This window comes from Helianthus annuus, chromosome 11, assembly GCF_002127325.2.
Source record: "Helianthus annuus cultivar XRQ/B chromosome 11, HanXRQr2.0-SUNRISE, whole genome shotgun sequence".
NCBI lineage: Eukaryota > Viridiplantae > Streptophyta > Magnoliopsida > Asterales > Asteraceae > Helianthus > Helianthus annuus.
In genome coordinates, this window is record NC_035443.2 from 19,860,973 (window position 1) to 19,884,476 (window position 23,504).

The 23,504-nt window shown below is 37.8% G+C and overlaps 1 protein-coding gene across 1 annotated transcript; it reads right to left on the reverse strand.

The window, feature by feature from the left end:
* Positions 1-1,394: 1,394 nt before the first annotated feature.
* Positions 1,395-1,874, reverse strand: LOC118483978. The gene has a single exon (XM_035979809.1). It carries the CDS (start codon positions 1,872-1,874, stop codon positions 1,395-1,397), a length of 480 nt encoding a protein of 159 aa, XP_035835702.1.
* Positions 1,875-23,504: the final 21,630 nt, after the last annotated feature.

The window sequence follows — 23,504 nt, forward strand, 5'->3', positions numbered from 1 at the left end:
GGTACTACATGTGTTAATATATTTCCTCTAAAGTTTATGGATTTTACATTACAAAATCTTTAACAAAAGGAAACACAATGATTATATTTGTACAAAACTTAGCCACTTTTGCGTAGAATAAATATTTACATATGGACACAAAAGTCTACTACTTTTACATCAGTAACCACCATTGTGAGGTAGCTCACTTGGTAGAAGCGTCAGGTTCAAACCTAGGCTAGAGAAAAATTCTTGTAATATCTGATGTAAAGATAAAATAGAGTAACATTTGCTATTGTCCGTGATCGTACCATCAGTCCGTTTTCCAATCCGTCTGCTGCTTGGAGGTGGAACTCCAAATAGCAACGCTGAATTGGCAGAATGGTCTGCGTTGTGTGTGCTGCTCCGCGGCATCTGCTTGTCTGTTGACAGCGACAAATGGTGGTGGGAGAATGATGTTTCAGGCATATTCTCGGTTAAGTCAGCTTTCGAATTGTTGAGCCACGCGGATTCTGATGCTAGCAGGGTCGTTTGGGAGTGGTGTTCGTGGGTTCCCATCAAGTGTAATGTGTTCGCGTGGAGGGCGTTGCTGGAAAGACTCCCTACGAGAGTGGAACTTCTTAAACATAATATTCAGGTTCCGGAGATTGCGTGTCCGTTGTGTGAGTGTGGGGACGAGTCGGCGGTTCATTTATTCACAGCATGTGGTTTTGCTACGAGAATTTGGTCGAAGATCAGTTCTTGGTGCAACGTTCCTTTCCCAGTGGCTTTCTCCTTCAAAGATGTTGTGGAAGCTTTTCGGTGTTGTGGGTTGAAAGGCAAGCTGCAGTTGGCGTTTCAGGGCATTGCCATTATAGCTTGTTGGGCGATTTGGATTGCTAGGAACGAGTTAGTGTTTCGTGCTAAAGTTCCTAAGGTTGAGGAGGTTTTTTGTTCGATTAGATCGCTCGGGTTTATTTGGTTTAAGAATAGATCGAAATGTATAGATATCTCGTGGGAAGATTGGTGTAAATTTGTATAGGCGGTTTTGTTTGTTGTGGTCGCCCGGTTTTTTTCCGGGTTGGCTAGTTTCTAATGAAGTTTTCTTTAAAAAAAAAAAAAAACATTTGCTAGCTAAAAAAAAAGTTAGACTAATCACCAATAAATAGTCAACACAAGTTGACCATAATATGCACCAATAACGTGTAATAATTTGCTTCATTGACGTAATCTTGATACATGTGGAGTCTTTAATTGATTACGAAGTTAACCATAATATGTTTTTTTTTGGTTTTTTTTTTTTTTTGAAAAATGAACTTCATTAAAAACAACCAAAACCGACTACTATCTCCAAGGCGGAGAAAGAAGCCGAACACCAAGAAAAAACAAACCAACCAATTACATTACATCAAAGGAACACCAACGGTTCCAGTCTACTACCCCACCCTTAAACATATGTTCGTACCATAAAACCCCAAAGTCTTGATATCCGCAACCATATCCACCACATTAGACACCTTACTATTAAAGACCTTATCATTCCTGGCTCGCCACAATCTCCAGCAAGCAATGATAATGATGCCATGAAGGATCATTTTCTTGACCCCCACCACTCCACTATGATCATGTAAATCCACCAAATCCTTGACGTGAAAAACAAACGGTCTAGGTATGTTGCACCAAACAGAAATCGCATTCCACACCCCCACAGCCATAACACAACCAGTAAGAACATGCTCTATAGTTTCTTCATACGCCTCACACCAAACACAAAACTGGTTATCAATGGCAACGTTTCTTCGAACAAGAGCCATCTTAGTTGGAAGGCGGTCCAAAAACGCGCGCCACATAAATATGTTACATTTGTTTGGGGCCCAGGAACTCCAATGAAACCCGAAAGTAGATGCACCGTTCATCGAACCACGCAACCATTTCTTGACAGCGGCTACATCGAACCCATCATTAGAGCCATGTGACCACACCCACCTGTCCTCTCTATCGTCCAAGCTAATCACTGCAATTGAGCCTCTAGCAATTGTTTGTTAGAGACCTCTTCAGTAGTGATCGGAGCTCTAACCCAATCCCAATAAAAAACACGGCATGTCCCTATAACCTTCACACGCGCAGCAAGTAATACACGTTTAGACTTCTCAAGAGCAAAAAGAGAAGGATAAGTAACTTTTAGCGGCTCACTCCCCAACCATGTGTCCAACCAAAATCTAATTTGCCTCCCATTCCCGGGACTACCACGAATAACAAAGTTTAGGCCAACCCCCTCTACCTTATGTTTATTCCAGAAAGTAACGCAATTTTTCCACACGCCCGGAATAGCATTGTTAATAGGCGCAATACCCCAACCCCTAGAAGACCCATGAATGGAAACGACTACTCTTCTCCACAACGCATTAGGTTCATTAAGAAACCTCCACAACCACTTGACTAACATCGCATTATTATTGACCTCAAGAGGCGCTATCCCTAACCCACCTTCTTTAATACCTTTAGTAACAATCTCCCATGAAACCCAACTCATCTTTCGGACATCCTCCGTGCCTCCCCAAAGAAAGCGTCTCATAAGACCTTCTAGCTCACCAATAACCTTCTTAGGCGCCTTGAAAAGGGAAAAATAATATGTTGGAAGACTGTCCAACACCGACTTTATCAAAGTTAACCGACCGGCAATAGATAGGGTATTAGCTTTCCATTTCGAAAGCCGCCGCTTAAACGAAGACACCACTGGTTCCCAGTTCGACACTCTATTCATATTCGCCCCAACCTTGATGCCCAAATACGAAAATGGCAATGCACCCTGCTTACATCCTAAAGACTCGGCCATACCCACCACATCTGCGTCTTCCACTCCCACTCCATAAAGCACCGATTTGTGGAGATTGATCTTAAGGCCTGAACAAAGATAAAAAATACGCAAAATACGCTTCATATTAGTGAAATTAAACGACAACCACTCCCCCATAATCATAGCATCATCCGCGTATAGCAAATGAGACATAGCCGGACCATCGCTAGGAAGCTTGACCCCCTGAAAAGCACCTATATCACAAGCCTGCTTCAGCATTCCCGAGAAGGCCTCCATTAAAAGGTGGATCTCCCTGTCGTATGCCTTTTTGACACCCAAATTCGAAGGTAGGGGAACCATTCACTAAAACAGCGGCTCTAGATGAAACCAAGATACCACGAATCCAATCACACCAAGTAGCAGGAAATCCCATCTGCGCCATGACCGACAATAAAAACTCCCAGTTAACGTTGTCGTATGCCTTATCAAAATCGATCTTGAACAAAAAGATTTTTTTTTCTTTCTTCTTTGCCCAAGCAATAACCTCATTGGTCATCAAAGGACCATCAAGAATATATCTCCCGGATAGAAACGCCGACTGATGCTTAGACACTAGACAACCCAAAATCGACTTCAACCGGTTTGCCAACACCTTGGACACCACTTTAATGATGCTCCCTATAAGGCTAATCGGTCTAAAATCCCCCAGACTCGAAGGAGCGCTAACTTTAGGAATCAGAGTAATAAAGGACGACCCAACCCCCGAGCTAAACCATCTCGCCTCGTGAAAATGACCCATAATATCAACAAAGTCAGTCTCGAACAAGTCCCAGAAATGCCTAATGAATCTAAAGTTAAATCCATCAGGACCAGGCGCTTTATCCGTGCCACAGTCAAAAACTGCTCGTTTGATTTCCTGCTCCGAGAACTCAGCAACCAACCCTTCAGCGTCCACTAAGTTCAACGTGGACAACCCATAACACACAAGCTTCGGCCGGTTACACAAAGATTCTTTAAACTTATCCCGGAAAAAACCCATAACCTCTCGTTTAATTATAATCGGATTTGTTTCCCACCTCCCATTAACCTCCAAACCTGGAATATGATTAAACGCCTTACGTTTGTTAATAAACCCATGAAAATATCTCGAGTTATCATCCCCGTAAGTAGCCCAATTACACCGCGCCTTCTGTTTCAAATCACGATGATTAAAATCATCTAGTTCTCTGATTCGCCGTTTTATCTCTGCCAAAGTCCAAACCTCCTCCTCCGATAAAGTTCTACTTTCCAAAGCTTGATCTAACAAACAGAGCTCATGATCCAATAAACGCCTCTCCTCCTTTTCATTCGCTTTAACCTCAGCCACCCAATTGGAAATATTTTTACGTAAAACCTTGAACTTCATCATTAGAATCGAGTCCGGATTACGAGTGAACGAGCCATCTTCTAAGGTGCTTCTAACAATCGTACTAAAATCATCCCGACCAAGCCACGAGTTATAGAATCTAAAGGGCTTATGTAACGCCCTGCGTTTTCATACTTTCCACATTTAGATACCTTGCTTGAAATTCTAATTTTGGAAATCTTGTATTCTTGTAATTGTTTCCTCGTTTCAAGCCATTATAAATCCGAGACTTTGATCATAATAAAATTCGTTATTTCATACAAATTATACTTATAAGTATCGATTCATTATACATTTTATACATGCTTAGACGCTTTGCAATACTTAGGTTATACGTTACCAATGTCAAATGCATACGCGCAACCGATGCTCGACATACTGGTAGTCATACGTACTTGTTAACTATTAAATATATGGTTAAATAATAATAATAATAATAATAATAATAATAATAATAATAATAATAGTAATAATAATAAAATATAATAATAATAATAATAAGTTAGACATCAACTTACGTTGATGTTTGTTGTTACTATAAAAAAAAAATTAAAGAATATAGATGTTGTCCAAGCTAGCGATCGAACTAACCAAACATGTTCTAAATTCTTTTTTTATTTTATTTAGACACCTAACACATGAGGCTTAATAGTAAATTATATGTGTATCTAATCTAATATATTGTATTATGTACAATACTTAATTATTTGTCTCAAAACAAAAGAAAATAGAAGGATAAGTGGCTGTCAACAGCCTAACTTACGACCACCACCTGTAGGTGGTATTTGTTCTTTTGTTTGTTTTAGTTACAACTTATCAATATTGATTTAAATAAATAGTTAGGTGAATTAATCAACATCACTTAAATAAATATATTATGCAAACTAAAAAGAAAGATTGTGGCTGATTAACAGCCATGTTCGGCCAGCACAACTATAGAGATTATTTATTTAGTTTTTATTAGTTTAACCCCCAACAACTCTATTAATTGCCAACCAACTTTAACCCTAATCCTTCCCTATAAATACCACTCTAATCCTAGCCACTTTTCCACTTTTGCAACACTCTAATCTCTCCCAAATCACCCAAAAACGCAGCTGAATTCTGAAGTTCGAGCAGATTGTTCAAGCTTCACGAAAATGAGCATAACTCATTCATTTCTTGTCCGATTTAGTCCATTCTTTTTCCTATGTGCTTGGATTGACCTTGGCTTCGATTCCATGGGTTTTTCACAGTAAATAAGTCCCTGGAACTCCGGCAAAAAGGCTCTAAAGTCCACTGATTGTTTTTGTTTTCATGAAATCTTTGTTAAACTTAACCAAACTTGAGTTTTCTCATCTCAAGCCTATGTCCTAATGCTCATAATCAAATGAATGGTTAGTTGGGCTTAAAAACAAGGTTGAGACACTTAAAATAAGAGGATTAAACCTCATCAACTTTCTGTTTTAGTTAGGGTTCTACCCACAAGAAGTGTTCAATGAAGCTTGGTAAAAGTGTGATGGTTAGACTAGCTTGGGCTATCTTTCATGAACATCCACTCACTTCTGATGTTTTCTCATAGAATAGTTGTTCATTTTATTTCTTATGTAAAGTTCAAGACCTTCCTTGATTGTTTTTACATCAAGTGTAGTGGTGAACATTGGAGGTACCTAAATGGGAGCTTGTTCTTCCTACCTCATGTATGAATACTATGATACTTAGAGGTGCCTAAATGAAGACTTTAATCTTCTACCTCATGCTTGACATATATGATGTAATATACACTACGTAATACTTAAGTAACAACCAAATAATCGAACTCTTGGTGATGAACTAATGGACATTCGTCAAGCTAGTAGATTGCATCATCTTAGGCCTTGACAACTTGTCACGATTCTAATGGAACCTTGTTCCATGAAAACATTTTTTAAACTCTTTTAGAGTTTCATAGTGTCAAGAACAAGTGTCATAGGTGTTTGATGATTATTTTCATATGTTTATTTTCATGCTATTTAACTCCAAATCCCTAGAATCATATGTAAACACCTCTTAAACTCCAAATCGAATACATGCAACTTTCTAGTCTCAACAACTTCTTCACTTTGGATAATCGAAAAGCATATGCAATTTTGTGAGTATACTCGAACCCATTTTTACTTTTAAACACTTTGGGTGCAACATGTATTCTATATTAAACGCACGTGACACTTGAAACTTATTTGAAACATGCTCTATCCTTTTAAACATGAAACATGAAACTTGTGATACTTGAGACTATTTTGTGCTATGTGAACGTTTAATCCCTGTGTGTAGTTCCGCCTTAACAATAGTAGCGCTATAGGAGTAATGCACCTCCCCGTTAGTCTTTGGGGTATTGTTAGGAGGAGACATATCAACCTCCCGTGAAACTTTGGGATAGGTACTTAAACGCATTGGGAAACTTGGGCTATCACTTGGACTACGTAAACTAGCACGTTGAAACTATTTTATTATGTTCATGTTGGATATGAGTTTTATTCTATTATGCTATGTAAACAAACTTGTATACTCGCTCTTTGCTTTTGCATTGAAACTCTATTTTAATACATGTTGCAGGTTGATTATTGAAGTATGGATGATTCATGAAACAAGTTTAGGGTGGACTAGATACCCGCCTAGAATATTCTATCTTTAGTTTGTTATGTAACTTGTTGAAACAATGTTGTTATTTCCTTTTTGAATCATGTATGACTTTTAGTTTTGAAATGAAATTTGAATTTAAATTAATTATTGTCACATAGTGTTATGACGTTTAGGGCCGATGTTTCCGCCATCGGTTGGGGTGTGACAGCTTAGGGCCGAAATTTCTCGAACCCATCTTCAACAGCAGAGGACTATGATCGGACTTATATCTCTCTAAAGCAATATAATCAACACAAGGCCATTCCATAAAGACTTCCCAGTTCACAAGAATCTTATCAATGCGACTCAATTTCTCACCTGCAACAAAAGTAAAACGCCTCCCTTTCAACGAGTACTCATGAAGGTTCGCCGCATCAATGAAATCATTGAACTCATTAGCCTCAACCACATTAAAACTAGAGTTCCGCCTATCCTCAGCGCTTCTGACCGAATTAAAATCCCCAGCCACAATCCACCTACCAGCCCCCTCACCAACCAACCCAATAATCTCTGTCCACAGAACCCGTTTAGCAACTAAATTCTGCGGAGCATACACATTAAGCACATGACACGGACACCCACTCCCTTTGATCACCCCGGAAACAAGAAGCCAATTAGGATTTTTCACCACCCTATCCATGACGAACACCCGAGGATCCCAAATAGACAACAAACCTCCCGATCTACCCGTAGATGACACCCAATCAAAAATAAATTCCCCAACCCCCAGAAACGCCCTAAGTTCACCGTATCCAAAGAAGTGCATTGTGTTTCCTGCAACATTAAAAAACTGACCTCATTGTGAGTCCGAAGACGACGAACCCAATCCGCTTTACCATGATTCCCTATACCGCGGATATTCAATGAAATAACATTCATTGATCACCGTCTTGATACCCTTCAGTACGCAGGACCTCTTTAACATTCGGCACAAAATCACTCAAGTTTTCCACCCCCAAGGCTCTACTCAACTCCACCGTTTCCATTGCTTCTAGATCGATTGGTTGATTAACCACTGCCTCACTATCATTCACCTCGGCATGAACCGCTAAAAACGACCCACTATCCGAACCTCCGGCTGTAACTCTTTGGTTGAGGTCCGGAGTCAGAAAGCAATCATTACCGGCTGCTTCACCACTACCACCCGACTCCGAAGCTTCAGATATAATACCAATCAATTTGTCCAACCCGAACAAGTCATTATTCTCCCTAGGCCTCTTCTTAGGACGTTCAATAGAACCACTACCCTCACTTCTATTATTGAATAACGATTTACGACGGAACTTCTTCCCACCAGTGGATGAAACAGTTTGCCTTCCGGATGGCTCAGCCAAACCATGAACACCACCGGCCCTAGAGGTGATACCATGACTATTCCCAACCCCATCATTGTCAACATTCCCCGACCCTACATCCCTTCGCACCTCCCCCTCCTCACAGTGAACAGACATATTCTCATCCTGGTGCACAAGGTCATCGACCCTCTCCTCCTGTGGTGTCTCCGAAGTACCGTCCTCTTCGTCATCCAGTACACAATCAGGGATCCATTCACCAACTTCTTCGTCGACCCAAACATTAAACAATTTACCCCTCCAACTAATGTCCACCCGATCCACTATCCGTTTACACACCTTAGTTAAAACACCAATAAGAGCATACGAAAAATTGTTATCGTCACCCGACATGTTTGCCGAGTGAACCACCTTACCATACCTACTGCCAATCGAGTCAAACACTTGGTCTAACGCCAATTGAACCGGTACCCCATGCACTTGAATCCATGCAATACGTTCCTCCTCCATACTAGCATTACCGTCCCAAGGAGCTAATGACGTAAACCAAACGGACCAAGTAGAATTATCATTAATAAACCTCTCCGCTTCACCACTTTCATGAAAAACCACCACAACAGTAAGTCCTCCCAAATACTTGATGTCCACTGATGAGCATCCATTCTTACGAAGCACCTGTTTCAATGAACCCAAGGTATTAAAATCCACCACCCTCCCAACAAAGGCATATCCATTCCATTCAAAAAACCGTTCCACAACATCGTCGACCCTAATGATGTCGACTTTGTTCCTATTCATCACCGAGTCCACATACGACCGCCCATGACCAACTGCCGCATAGTTAGACCCATTCAACACCGGACTACCACCCCCTTCGTATGCTGCCCCGGAATTATGGTTTGCATGAGACTTCTGATACGTTACTTTCGTCTTCCGTATCGGGTTACTATCCGACTTAGACACCTTCTCACCATCCACAAACCGGGCAATCGTGATAAACAACTTATAAGAGCCAATCCACACATCCGATAACTCCTCCTCCATTCGCTTAATATCTTTAACCCCTGAGAAGGATACAAACGAAAACCTTTTTCCCCATTTATCTACCTTCCTGGCGATATACGACCCTTCGAAACTACCGTAACCTCCCAGTACCTCCTTAAGATCTTGTGACGAACACTTTGGAGGGAGATTCGACACAAAAAACTTTGATATTACCTTATTGTTACCCCCAACCTGATGGTCAATCCTTCTCCCTTTCCGATGCTGTGCTTGTTCCCATACTTCTGGATCCGGCCGCCTTTGGTCGCCCGACACAGTCGGAGCAATTAGGGTTTCTTGTCGGTCTTGGATTGTAATAATTTGCTTCATTGATGTAATCTTGATACATGTGGAGTCTTTAATTGATTACGAAGTTAATCATAATATGTTTTTTTTGTTAATATGTTAAGTTAAAAAGGCTATATAGCCTGAACTTTGACATTAAGCACAATTAGGGCTACATAATTAATATCGAAGTATTTTTTTTTTATTTTTTTTAACAACAAAGTTGTTTTTCCCTTAAATATTACATCTCTCAAGAATTGAACCTTGGTAATTTCTCTTGACCACTAGGCCAAACCCTAAGTACGAAAATATGATTAATAATAATAATAATAATCAATAGACAATAGTTATATAAAACTGAGGAAGATCCTTTAAATCCGACTGTTGAAGGGACTCTGAATATCGTCGAGGATTTGGAAAAGTCTTCAAATGCATGTCAATGATCAATATTCATGCACGGAAGAAACATGAAGGATGGTAGTCTAAAAGGAATAACATTTATGTCAATGGAATCGTTCACCTTTTTGTTGAGCAAATTCTTTCTCATGAATTTCTTTTGTTTTTCGTCAAAAAGAAAAGGTTGTAAAATAAAAATTACAAGTTTTGTCCTTTATGTTTACATCAAGTTGCAGGCGCTATTCTTTTGGCTAAAAGTTTACAGGGTGTCCTTAACGTTTTGAAATTTTACACGTTTTGTCCTTTAGGCCAAACCTGGTTAGAAATCTGAGTAAAAACTGTCATGTGCAATGCATATGAAGGTAAAATGGTAATTTCCCTCTCAATTCTTTCTATTCCAAGATACGGATCTGAACTGTAAATTTTGAGTTTGCTCAATAATTCCCATCGTCATAGCAATGTTAATTCGGACAACAATAAGAGCAGCAACAACAACATTATCATCAATCATCATCCAATCCCATAAAAGAAAAGAGTTTGTTTAATCAAATATATCGTGTGATGAAATCATGGGCTCTTATTTAATCAGTTGATCAAATGGCAAGAGATCGACAACTCTCTCACCCGAGCCTCATTCATCTATGCAATTTAACTGTCAACTTACTCATCATACTACAAATCCAACCATAGACAAATTTATTGTCACACCCCAACCGATGGCAAAAACATCGGAGTGAGGGAGTGAGATGAACGAGATTGTTCAAAGACTTCATAACATTATGTGACAATAATTAAGTTCAAAACCGATTTCATTCATAACCAAAAATTGTCAAGTACATTACAAGAAATTCAAATACAACATTGAAAGAGACAAGTACAACAATTCAACATAACAAAATAAGCAAATCTAGTATTTTGAGCGTGTCTCTAAGTCGTCCTACTAGATTCGTCATGAGCATCATCATCAACCTGTAATATGTTAAAAATAATGGTTCATAACCAAAAATTGTCAAGTACATTACAAGAAATTCAAATACAACATTGAAAGAGACAAGTACAACAATTCAACATAACAAAATAAGCAAATCTATTTTGAGCGTGTTTCTAAGTCGTCCTACTAGATTCGTCATGAGCATTGTCATCGTCATCAACCTGTAACATGTTAAAAATAATGGTTCAACGCAAAAGCATTGGCGAGTACACAAGTTTGTAAATACATAGCATAAGTATAAAAAGAATTACTCGAATCCACATGGCAAATTCGTATACAAGGTTATCTAGCATGCAATACTAAGTGTCAAACCCAAGTGTCCACGAGAACTATGAGCATCCCTCGCCACAAAAGTGAACGAGACCGTTTATGTATAATAAGCTTAACAAAACCCCGACGGGCGGCGTGCTACTCCTATAGCGCTATATATGTTAAGTTGGGCTAGCTAAGTTAATAACAAGAAGCATGTATGTATCTAGCATGAACCTAAGCATAACTGTAGGACCGTTTTCGGGACCGAAACCGTGATTAGTGTGATATCGGTTCAAGACGGGAGAGATTAGAGATGGATAAACACACTTCTTTATATTAATCGGTAGTATAACATTACAAATCGACCCGATTATATGATAACCGAACTAATACCAAAGGAGTATACATCCGGGGAGAGACCAAGTGGTGATCTCTCCTCCACACAATGAAGCTCACAGGGAACTCTCAAATGAGCTCCCCTTCTCTCTAAGTTTTGCAAATGACAAAGGGTTGGTATTTATACCCAAACCCACTTGTCTAGCAAAACCCACACGGTCAAACATACAACCCTCTCGTTTGACCACTTCAAACGAGCGGGTCAATACACATTCGTTTGACTGTGTCACTAACTATTACAAATTCAGCGTAAAATAATAACTAATCTATTCGACAAGCATTGGACACAAAATCTGCATCAACAAATTCCCCCTTGTCCGTTGCTGTCGAATGCTGAAAATGCAACTGCAATCGATCTTCAGTCAAGTATTTATCTTCTCTGAGTTAACAAATTCCCCCTTGACAGATGATCCAGGTAAGTATTATCTTGACGCTCCTTGTATAATAGTCCCCCCTTAAAATACGCGTATCCGTGTTGGGTGTTGTCCAATTTCCTCAATTGACCGATCTTCCTCTAATCTTCCAATACTCCAACCGGCATTTGATAAGGGTTCCAATCTTTAAGAACTGCATCGAGTCTTGAGCTGTCATAAGAACTCTATTTCATACAAGCATGCTACATTGATAGAGATTCCCGGTGAACTGTCTTCTGTAAACCGTCTTTGTGGAATCAAAACATTCCACGCCGAACCATTTGTATCACCAGAAAATCACAAACTCTACCACCTGTGATTGCATTTAGAAATTTACCGAAGAAATTCAACGTATGAAAATTTTTTATCCCCCCATTTCTTTGGTAAGATATCTAAACCTTAACAGATTCTCTCCACTTCAAAGAAACTGTCGTCAATTTCACATAACAAATTCTCTCCACTGAGTAGAATTTATCTTCAAATGTTTACCAATTCCCTCCATTGAGCGGAACTGTCATCAATCTTCATTGAATGTTCTCGGTTGTTTGAAAAATCACGAAAATGACTTTCTTCTTTGCATATTCTAGTTGAATAAGAACGTCCCCTGGTACCCCGTAGGATCCGACTTGTATCCCTCCAAAGAATTTGTGAACTCGTTAGGACCGGTATTGACATTCTAGGTTCATTCATTCGTTACCAAATGCGAGAATATGACAATAAACAAAAAGATTTCTTCGTTGCATATTCTAGTTGATAAAGAAATTTCGCCTAGTACCCCGTAGGATCCGACTTGTATCCCTCCGAAGACTTTGTGAACTCGTTAGGACCGGTATTGACATTCCAGGTTCATACGTTCGTTTTCAAATGCGAGAATATGACAATAAACAAAATGCTTTCGAGCATTTACGAATAACCGATAACAATCATAAATATTGACGTGCGGAAGTGAACATACCGTTTTTGGTTTTTGGTTTTTGGCCCATAGTAATCAAGTCACCAAAATTTGGCGTTTGCATCGGTAACCATGACTACTCCACATTTTTCAAAAATCAAGTTTGCATCATCTATCATCATCCTGCGCTCCCGAACCGTACAAATTTGGCGTTGAAAAATAGATAAACTTTGCGAACACCTCACCCCCACTTTGCAACTCACGAGTAGAATCGAGTCCATGACTCTATGTCTCATCTAAACATTTGGTCCATAAACCCAATGCTAAACCATGATTTTAAATTCAACTTTTGAATTTTAAATCAATAAAGTTGAATTTAAAATCACTAATTAGAGACAACAATCCCAAAATAATCAGATGGCCCAAAAAAATAATACATGAAAACAATAAGTGGGGCATAATATCCACCAATTCTTTGAGGCCCATACTCTTCAAATAGATCTAAAAATTTCGTGAGAACAAGCCCAAATAAAAGGACTATGCCCAAAACATTGGTGTAGATTTCGTTGACCAGGACAAAGAAAAGTACCATATCCTATTTTTTTTTTACTTTAGAGCTGCCAACAACTGTTCATCTTCTCCTCTGCGATTCAACTTATATCCAAAATCCCCAAATACTCCTTCAATCTCACTCTTTGTTTCTTCGATACCCAAACAACATCCAGCCGACAATCTTCTTCAGCGATTCCATCTTCAAAGAAACCCCAAATTACTTCTCTTTCTCCAAAACCCCTGTTCTAATCGAAGCTTCTCCGGCGACATATCTCAGAAAACAACAGAGATAAACAACCCAGAAATTATAGGAGATGATATTCTTCGTGATGTTCAGTTCAGCAACAGCGACAAGTCAACCCAGCTGTTATCGTGATGTTCAGTTCAGCTTCTCCGGCGACAGTAGCCTCCGCCCTCTGCCGCCGTTACAACTGCGATACCAAACAGCGACAGCAGATGTCTTCCTTTTCGGTGAACAACCAATTCAGCTTGTTATTCTCCACCTCTGCTACCCTGTTCGACGAAACATGAAGCCGACGAAACAGGATATTCAGGAGTTTCGTCACAGCAGGCAATCAGGAGGTTTAGTTTCGTCGTGGGTGGGGTTCACAGGGTGAGTTTCGTCGGGAGTGGGTATGAAGAAACCCTAGTTCTTTAACCAGCCGCCACCCATCTTCAAGAACAAAGTGTACTGTTCTTTTGCAGATTTGACGAAAACATTGTATATATGATTTTTGATGATGATAACTTGATTATTTAGGTGTAAAACATAAAACTTAACCCTCTGGTCATCACAGATCTGCATATTCGGGTCCAGATCTGGATTTTTCTTCTTTTACACCTATTTAACATCTTGAACAAACATCACAATAAACACAGATCTAGAGCACATGTGACTTAGCAAACTGTTAGATTCACTAAATCGGGTACCATGGCTCTGATACCAATTGTAGGACCGTTTTCGGGACCGAAACCGTGATTAGTGTGATATCGGTTCAAGACGGGAGAGATTAGAGATGGATAAACACACTTCTTTATATTAATCGGTAGTATAACATTACAAATCGACCCGATTATATGATAACCGAACTAATACCAAAGGAGTATACATCTGGGGAGAGACCAAGTGGTGATCTCTCCTCCACACAATGAAGCTCACAGGGAACTCTCAAATGAGCTCCCCTTCTCTCTAAGTTTTGCAAATGACAAAGGGTTGGTATTTATACCCAAACCCACTTGTCTAGCAAAACCCACACGGTCAAACATACAACCCTCTCGTTTGACCACTTCAAACGAGCGGGTCAATACACATTCGTTTGACTGTGTCACTAACTATTACAAATTCAGCGTAAAATAATAACTAATCTATTCGACAAGCATTGGACACAAAATCTGCATCAACAATAACAATAAGCATGTATAACGGATTATGAGTTTAAAGTATGTTACAACCCAAAGTGTGTAAAAAGGAAATGGGTCCAGTGTACTCATGGTTTTGCAACTTGGTAATTCCGTGAAGAGTTGATTGTTTGAGGATGGAACACCGAGTTATCCTACATGAGGAAACATAGGTGTGTCAGTATTCGGATGATAACGGAGGATTCGGATTCGGAATTTATAGTACACAAAAGTATGTATATGAGAAAATAATCATCTAGACTTAAACACTCGTTTTTGACACTATGCGTCCCGTATGGGTTGATGTGATTTCATGGGTTAAGATACTCATTAGAATCGTAACGAGAGATTTAAGTCTTAGATAATATAACTTATTACCATGACAAATAATCATTTGATTATTATCAAGGGTTCGGTTATGCATATATTTAATATATTTTATATAGTATGTAGTATGTCCAACATGTTTATCATGGAATTTCATAGAAGTCATGCATGGAGGTAGGAGGATAACCTTCCTTTAACCTCTTTCGTAAGATTCACCAATGCACAAGTTGTCACAAGGACAACTCGGATGGTTATGAATGAAGTGGAAAGGAAATGTACATACTTCTCAAGGGGGAAATCATCAAGTGAGGTGGTAGATTGAAAATAGGATAACCAAGGCTTCCAAGTAATAACACTCATACCAAAGCACAAGTCTTGTTACAAGAACAAGCTTGGTTGCTTCCAACACTTGTGGGTCAAAAACCCTTACAAAACAGAAAGTTTGGAGGCAATTAACACCTCCGTATTCGTGTGAAACAACCTTGGTTTGGGTCACTAATCATGGACTTGATTAATGGCATAAGAACACAAGTTTGTTTGAGGAAAACACAAGTTTAAAGAAAGTTTATAAAGATTTCTTCCAAAACAGAAAGTTTGGACCTCAAAATGGTGATGTTCCACCTTGGTTTTCCATGGAAAACATGTGGAAACACTCCTGGAGGTGTTCCAAACTTTGTAGAGGAAGAAGTAGTGAAGAAATGGAAGAAAAGTGAGTATGAACTCACTTATGTAACTTGTATGAATCTGCCTTGAATCTGATTATAATATGAGAATTTGTTGCTATTTGAGAGTGTTTTAGTGAGGATTGAAGTGTTTGTAAAGTGGTAAAAGAGTGGGGAAGAGGTGGATTTTATAGTTGAGGTTTACGGTTAGTTAGTTAGGTGAGTCTTAATTGCAAGAAACACACTTAGAAAACATAAAAATGACCAATCCATGAGCTGGTTGAAACATTCTGCGAATTGGAGGGGGTGGCGGGGCGCGACCGAGAACCCATATCCCCATCGCGCGGCGTGACGGGCTTGATTCCAAAAATTTGTTTGCCTTTTTGGCAATTTTAGTCCCTTATGTTTATATATTTTATGTTTTAAAGGTATAAAGTATATTATAGTGTGGTTTTAAGTATACAAACATATAATTAAGTATAATATAAGTATGTGAATCTGAATAAGTATTGTGAATGTTCAATGACGTATAAATACGAATGAAAGGCGTATAATTGCGTATGTATGATGCATATTTGCAAGTTTAACACGTGTTTACAGGTACGAATAAGGTATCACATGTATAATGAAATTCAACGTATAAGCATGCACGAATGAGTAAAGTATGATTTGTATGAAATAACGAATTTTATGATCAAAGTATCGGATTTTACAACGGATTTTACAACGATACAATGGAATACGATTAAAAGGAATACAAGTTTCCAAAAATAGAAATACAAGACAAGCTTTCTAATTAAGGAAAGTTACGAAAATGCGGAGCGTTATATTTATGGACTCTTTAATTGGGGAACTGGAATCATATTTATCAAAAGTCAAAGACCCTAACCCTAGTTGTACAGAGTAAATCCCAAATTTGGGGAAAAACTCTTAAAACCCTAGCAAACAGAGGTACGGAAAAATGCAAAATTGGGGCAAAATTAACAAACTTGGTGAATCAAAATGGTTCTTGGATTAAAGGGGTTTCAATTTTAGCACCAAATTGAAGCGCATTCTCATCAATTCGTCAAAATTCCCAAAATGAAAAGAAAATTGTTATAAACACTATAAAACCCTAATTGGATAAATTACATACCTGACCACAAACATTGTCACAGATATAATCTCGCTTCTTGTTAGTAGAATAAACATCAGCCATCACGAACACTAAATTCACCAATCGAAGAACAATCACAACTTAAATCAACATAAAAAAATCAAGATTCAAAATCCCCCAAATTCAGGGTTTAATCCTCTGTTTAAATTAGCAGAAACCCAGATAAAAACCCATGAATTAAATGAAAAAACAAAAACACTGAATTCTTCCATAATAACTTGGGTTTTCGAATTGTAGCTGTTTAGTTGTTTCAATGGCTCTGTATCTGAAACAGAGGAATGGTTTGTAGATACAGATTCAGAGGTTTATCTTTATGTAGAAATTGAAAAGCCGAGGTTAATCATGCTTTTCATCATATCTTTTTATCATAAAAATTGGAACAAAAAGTTTAAATTTTCAAGAGTAAGAGTAACTGAAGAATCTTAAAAGGGGAGTTTTTTTTCCACAGAAGTTCCACGTGCATTCCTAGGTGTAACACATTTGTAACCATTGGATTTTAATGCATTTAAAATATCTTTGTTTTTAAAGGGTTGAGAGAGAAATTACCATTTTACCATTCATGTGCATTGCACATAACAGCTTTTACTTTAACTGAGATTTCTAACAAGGTTTGATCTAAAGGACAAAACGTGCAAGATTTTGAAAGGTTAACGACACCGCCTATAAACTTTTGGCAAAAAGGACAACACCTGCATTTGATGTAAACATAAAGAACAAAATTTATAATTTACTCTAAGAAAAATGAGTCAATCTTCAAGTAAAAAAATAGCTATCCAATAATAGAGGTGAATCACGTCGGGTTGACACATTGATAGGTTTTGGTTTATGTTCGGGTCAACCTTTATATTGTTTATTTGTATATCGGATTAATATGCTTGGTGACTTGAAAACAATTTAAACAACTAATTACTTGGACTTAAATTAAACTTTTTGTAATTGATGTGCTTTAGTTGTTTTTGTTTCTTTATCTTTTATTCTCAAATAAAAAAGAATAGCTATCCAATAATAGAGGTGAATCACGTCGGGTTGACACATTGATAGGTTTTGGTTTATGTTCGGGTCAACCTTTATATTGTTTATTTGTATATCGGATTAATATGCTTGGTGACTTGAAAACAATTTAAACAACTAATTACTTCGACTTAAATTAAACTTTTTGTAATTGATGTGCTTTAATTGTTTTTGTTTCTTTATCTTTTATTCTCAAATAAAAAACTATTCAATATATTTGGCTTTAAGATTAGAAGAATCACATGAATGTTGTAAGAAAATGGATACTTAGGTTGTAGGGTGTGGCGCCACATCAACATTACCTAGGTGTCACCTTATATGGGGAGTTTTAAAATCTCTTACTTTAACAATGGTTTAAAACCCCTTTTAAACAATATAAAAAAAAGAAAAAGGAAATAAAAAAGAAGGAAATTTGATTGGTGTAAAAGGAATGAGTCCCACATGTATATCTAATAGCGCTACTGGCAGAGACTCAATGACGCCCCCCCCCCCCTTGGCGCCAGAAGGTGGCTAAGGGGCGCTAATTTTGCTGATCTGGCTAGAGACAGTATAGCACACACCTGGCCACACGACGGATGTAAAAGGTGAGAACGATTTTAAGATAGAAAATAAATTTCACTTTTAGAAACTAATAGTTAGATTTGAACATTAAATATAAACGATATTAAACTTTTACATTTAATATTTTATAATTTTTTTCAAAACAAATGTTTCTTCTACACCATTACACCAATTATTTAAATTATCTCCTTTGTCCAGGTATGAACATAGAACCTTTTCTATAAGCTCTCTAAAATCTAAATAAGAATTCTAAAAAACTATTCATGTCAACCCATTTATGAAATGGGTCATGTTCGGGTTAACTTATTTATTGAACTGGTCTTTTCAGGTTGAATTTTTATATAAAAAGATTGTATTAGCCTACCCAAAATCAAATTATTTTGTGTTGTTTTTGTGTGGTTTTAAGAATTGCTACCCCTACTATATAGTACAAAACACAGGTGTAGAAACACGGACTCACTGCTGGAGTGATTTGAACTGCTTTCTTTAAGATACCGAGAACCACACCTTGTTTTTCTAGTCGAATCCAGATCTGTAAAGAAGAAAAGAGAAAAGTGGGGGATCTAGAGACAACCGTTAGAAGAAGAATAATCTATTTCCAGCTACAAAAAAGTGTGTTTTGCCCCATGTCTCCTCCAATAATGAGGTGAAGACCTCCTTATATAGGAGACTTGGGCAACCCTAACCTCAATGGGCCAGGCCCATTTAGGTGTTGTCTATACAAGCCCGCAGCCTAGTGTAGTGTAAACTACATCTTGCTGGGCTTCGCGGGTTAGTATACACTAATAAATAACATAATAAAATGCGATAACCGAAATGACGGATCCTTTGACTCGGGTCCAATACCATACCTCTACAAGTCCTCCAGTCTAGTGTTGCTCCTGCGTACAAGCGTTGAGAGGAGCACTAGACTTATTAGGAGTGCTTGGAAGTGAAAATTATTAATTCTAGGCTTACCTGTCGCCGGGGCGCGAGAACTTTGTTGGCCACGCTTGTTGCGTCTGTTTTCAACTGTGAGTAGAGATCAAGGAGCAGTGAGAGGCGCATGATTGTTTATCGTGGTAATTGGCTAGGCAGAGCCTGACTGCTGCATGCGCGCGTATGGCTTGCGTGACATTTGGAACCATACCCTTTCAAATCTCCCAGTCTAGTGTTATAGTGTTATGATTGAAAATAATGATATTGGACTTGGATAAATCCGAAATATGGAAAAGAGATTACCTTTAGAAAATGATCTTAACGATGTTCAAACCATTAAAAGGGCTGATGTCCATGAATTGACGATCCCTGCCACGCATCCGTGTCACTAGGTGTATCGTCGTTGCCGTAATGCCTATCCATTGGTGGATGTAAATGCAGATGTGGATGTTGTACAACCTCAGGAGAATGTAGAACCGCTAGTGGTTGCACCAGTCGTTGTTATTAATGATCCGGTTTTGGCAATCATTGTTGCAGCCAGAAAGGATGAAGAAAGGATGATGTGCAATACACCCCTGCAGAAGGGCTTGTTATGCTTAGTGATCCCCAAAGGGTTTTCAGAGCGTTTTTCGTTTTTCCAATGATGTTTTCTTATTATGGGGCAAGTACTTGGTTTTTTCATCAATGGTTATGTGTATCTACTACCAAGATACCCACTAGGATAATAGCGGTTGAATACATCTATTACTAAGATGCCCACTCTTAACGTTGTTTTTTTGTGACTAATACTTTTTTGTATGCGTAGATGTTCATATTAACTATGTTATGTTTAATATTGTCATATATGCGTTTCACCATATTTTGCTGTTTAAGTGCGATGGTAAACTGTGTTTACAAATGTTTATATGAACATTTGCTTAAATAAGAGAGTGTTTTATAACGCGTGTGGCGTTAATGAACACTTTGAACAACAGGGTGTTCTATCTGCGCACGACGTGAATGAACACTTGTTTAAATGACCAAATATACTTCATGTCGCACATTGGCGTGTGGAATATTTGCTTAATTTTGAACAAGTGATTTTCTCTATCGCGCTATGGCGTGCGAGACACTTGCTTAAGATAGTAAAGTGTTTTATACGCATTTGGCGTGAATGAAAACTTTACCTATCACGTATTTTTCCCATCACACGTGGTGTGTGGAATACATGTTTAAATAAGTACTTTCCCTGCCGAGCCCGACCATGTGGAATATTTGTTTGAATTACCAAGTATTGTAGGGAGCATGTTTGTTTGAACCACCTCGTGCGAATAATCCATGTCACCTATGACGTTTGGGTTTATATATCCGAATAAGCATTTTTCCTACCGCATAGCGTGTGGAATATTTATTCGAATCATCAAATTAGTTTTTCCGTGCATTTGTTGCAACCGTAAAATATCATTTGTCATATCACGTGCTATGTGAGAAGTATACATATCCTATTGGCATGGTTCATAGCCAACTGAAGGTGTAGCGCATAGCTATATAAGATGTGTCCTGCACAACCAAATAGAATTTGATGCGAACAGCCAAATGACCATATGGTGTGTAGTTGTATAAAGATCAAGCCCATAGGCTAGCGTAGTGTAAACTACATCGCGCTGGGCTTCACTGGTTAGTATACACTAATAAATAACATAATAAAATGCAATAATGGAAATGACGGAGTGAGTCGGTCCAATACCATACCTCTACAACAGGGTTAAATTTTAATGATGGAAAGATCTATCGGAAGTCGCTCAGTGAAAGTGGGAATCATCAGAAAACATGGCATGAGTAAAGAATTTAGTTAGCACTTATGGACCATCAAAAAATCATATTTTTTATCTTTACCAAAAACATAAATGTATTACAATTCGTGAAAATAAAAATACATAACAATATATGTAGACAAAAAAATTACAAATATTTTAACTATATGCGTCAAGGAAAACTATATTATCTTATTTTCACCGACCTAGGAGTTAACAAGTTATTGTTTTTGCAAAAAAGAGCATCTTAGTCAAGTTTTAGGGAGTTAATAAACATAATTTTTTAGAAGGTGAAGAATCTCGTATTTAAAAGGAGTAATCCGGTTTTTAGACCATGCATATTCGTTGTAAAATTGGGCGTTTTTTTATGAAGCACACACAAACACGCCCGACGTCGGCCCCTGGGGCGTTTTTGATCAAATTTTTTGAAAAGCGTTGTTTTAACAACGCTCGAGCCCCGCACAAATTTCGAAACATTACCCTTGAGGACATGATTAATTGGTGGGTTTTGGTTGGGGTAATGATTGACGAGACATTATTGGGCATTATCACTACTACGCCCCTTTGTGAAAAACGCCCATTTTGCTGACTAGGATTACACGTGGCGGACAACGCCCATGGGTAGGGCATTATTTGTTGTTACCACTACGCATGATCTTAATATGTTTGAAATTTTGAATGTGATTTGGTGAGTGTTTTGAACTAGATTACGTCTCTTTCTATTCTATTATTTCCCCAGTCCATCACACGTAACAAGCAAGCAAGGATTGATGCATGCATTATTATCACTTTTTCTCTTTTCACATTTGAATACTTTGACTACTTTTAGGAAATTGCATCTTCAGTTTACCAATACTTCTATTATGGCATTCCTAATAATTAAATTCTAAAATACACGTGGATGATGTGAATATGGGATCTGGTAGAGAATTTATAAAGGAGGTTTTTTGAACATGTTACCCATGCCTACATCTAGGGCTATAAATAAATTGAGTAAACACAAATAAGGTCTTATTCGTATTTGTTCTTTAAGAATATAATGTGTTCATTATATGAACACTTACCAAATAATATTTTATGTTCGTGTTCATTTATTAAGAAAAGGAACATGTTCACGAACGGTTCGTGAACACAAACAAACACGGTTAAGATCGGCGAAGACGACAATGGCTAGAGGTGATGGTGAGAGGGAGCATCACTAGACCTTGAAGGCCTAATCGTTGAACGAAGGTTGATAGTGTTTTTTAATGTGAATAATTATGAGAAGGAAAGTGAAACGATGCATAAATAAGGTGGAGACAGAGTTTTCTATTTTATTGGTTTGGGTAATGAAATCAATAAGAATTAGAGAATATAAAAATTTAGATAAAACAAATAAATGCTAAAAAATCTTTAATGAACAACGTAAACAAACAAACGAATATGAACGAATGTTAACGAACACATTATCCAACGTTCACGAATGCAATTGAACAAACCAGGCATCTGTTCGTGTTCGTTCATTTAACTAACCGAACAAATTTTCTTGTTCATTTCGTTCATTAATCAAACGAACGAATGTCAACGAACTTCCTATCGAACGGTTCACGAACTACTCGCTGAACGTTTGATTTGTTTACAACCCTATCTACATCTACATATAGTAGCGAAGTTGAAGGTTTAAAAATAAAATACAAAAATTTAAACAAAAAAAGGCTACGGCTCCCGGCCCTAGTCTTTAGTAGAGGGACTAAACATGTGTACTAACAAAGTTAAAGCACAGGACTAAACACACATTTACACAAACTTAACAAAAAAAGAAAGTTTTGTAGAAATAGAGGGACTAAAGACGTATATTTGCGAAGTTGAAGGTTTAAAAGTAAATACAATATACTAATTAAAAAAAGCAAAATATTTAAAACAAAAAAAAGGCCACAACCAATGAGGAAGTCTCAGGCAGCTGGCTGGCACTATTTCAGCCCATGGCCTTTAGTAGAGGGACTAAACATGTAAACTATCAAAGTTAAAGCACAAGACTAAACATGCATTTACATAAACTTAACCAAAAAAAAGAAAGCGTATTAGGAATAGAGGGGCTAAAGGCGTATATTAGTGAAGTTAAAGGTTTAAAAATAAAATACCAAATAACTAAAAAAATAGCCACTACCAATGGAAATGTGCCGGTCCTTGCCATATATATATATATATATATATATATATGTATATATATATATATATATATATATATATATAGGGTGAGAGTTGGCTACAAGGTACATTTTTCCTACAAAGTGTAGGAAGTATTCTAATGATGACATGTGGCATTTAAAGATTTTATATTAAAGGTTAAAAAGGTAATTGAATAATTACTTATTTAAGGAAGATTTAT

What these genes read in the sequence shown, in the direction of transcription:
- LOC118483978 (XM_035979809.1), bottom strand. Translation starts at nt 1,874, where the DNA reads ATGAACGGTGCATCTACTTTCGGGTTTCATTGGAGTTCCTGGGCCCCA.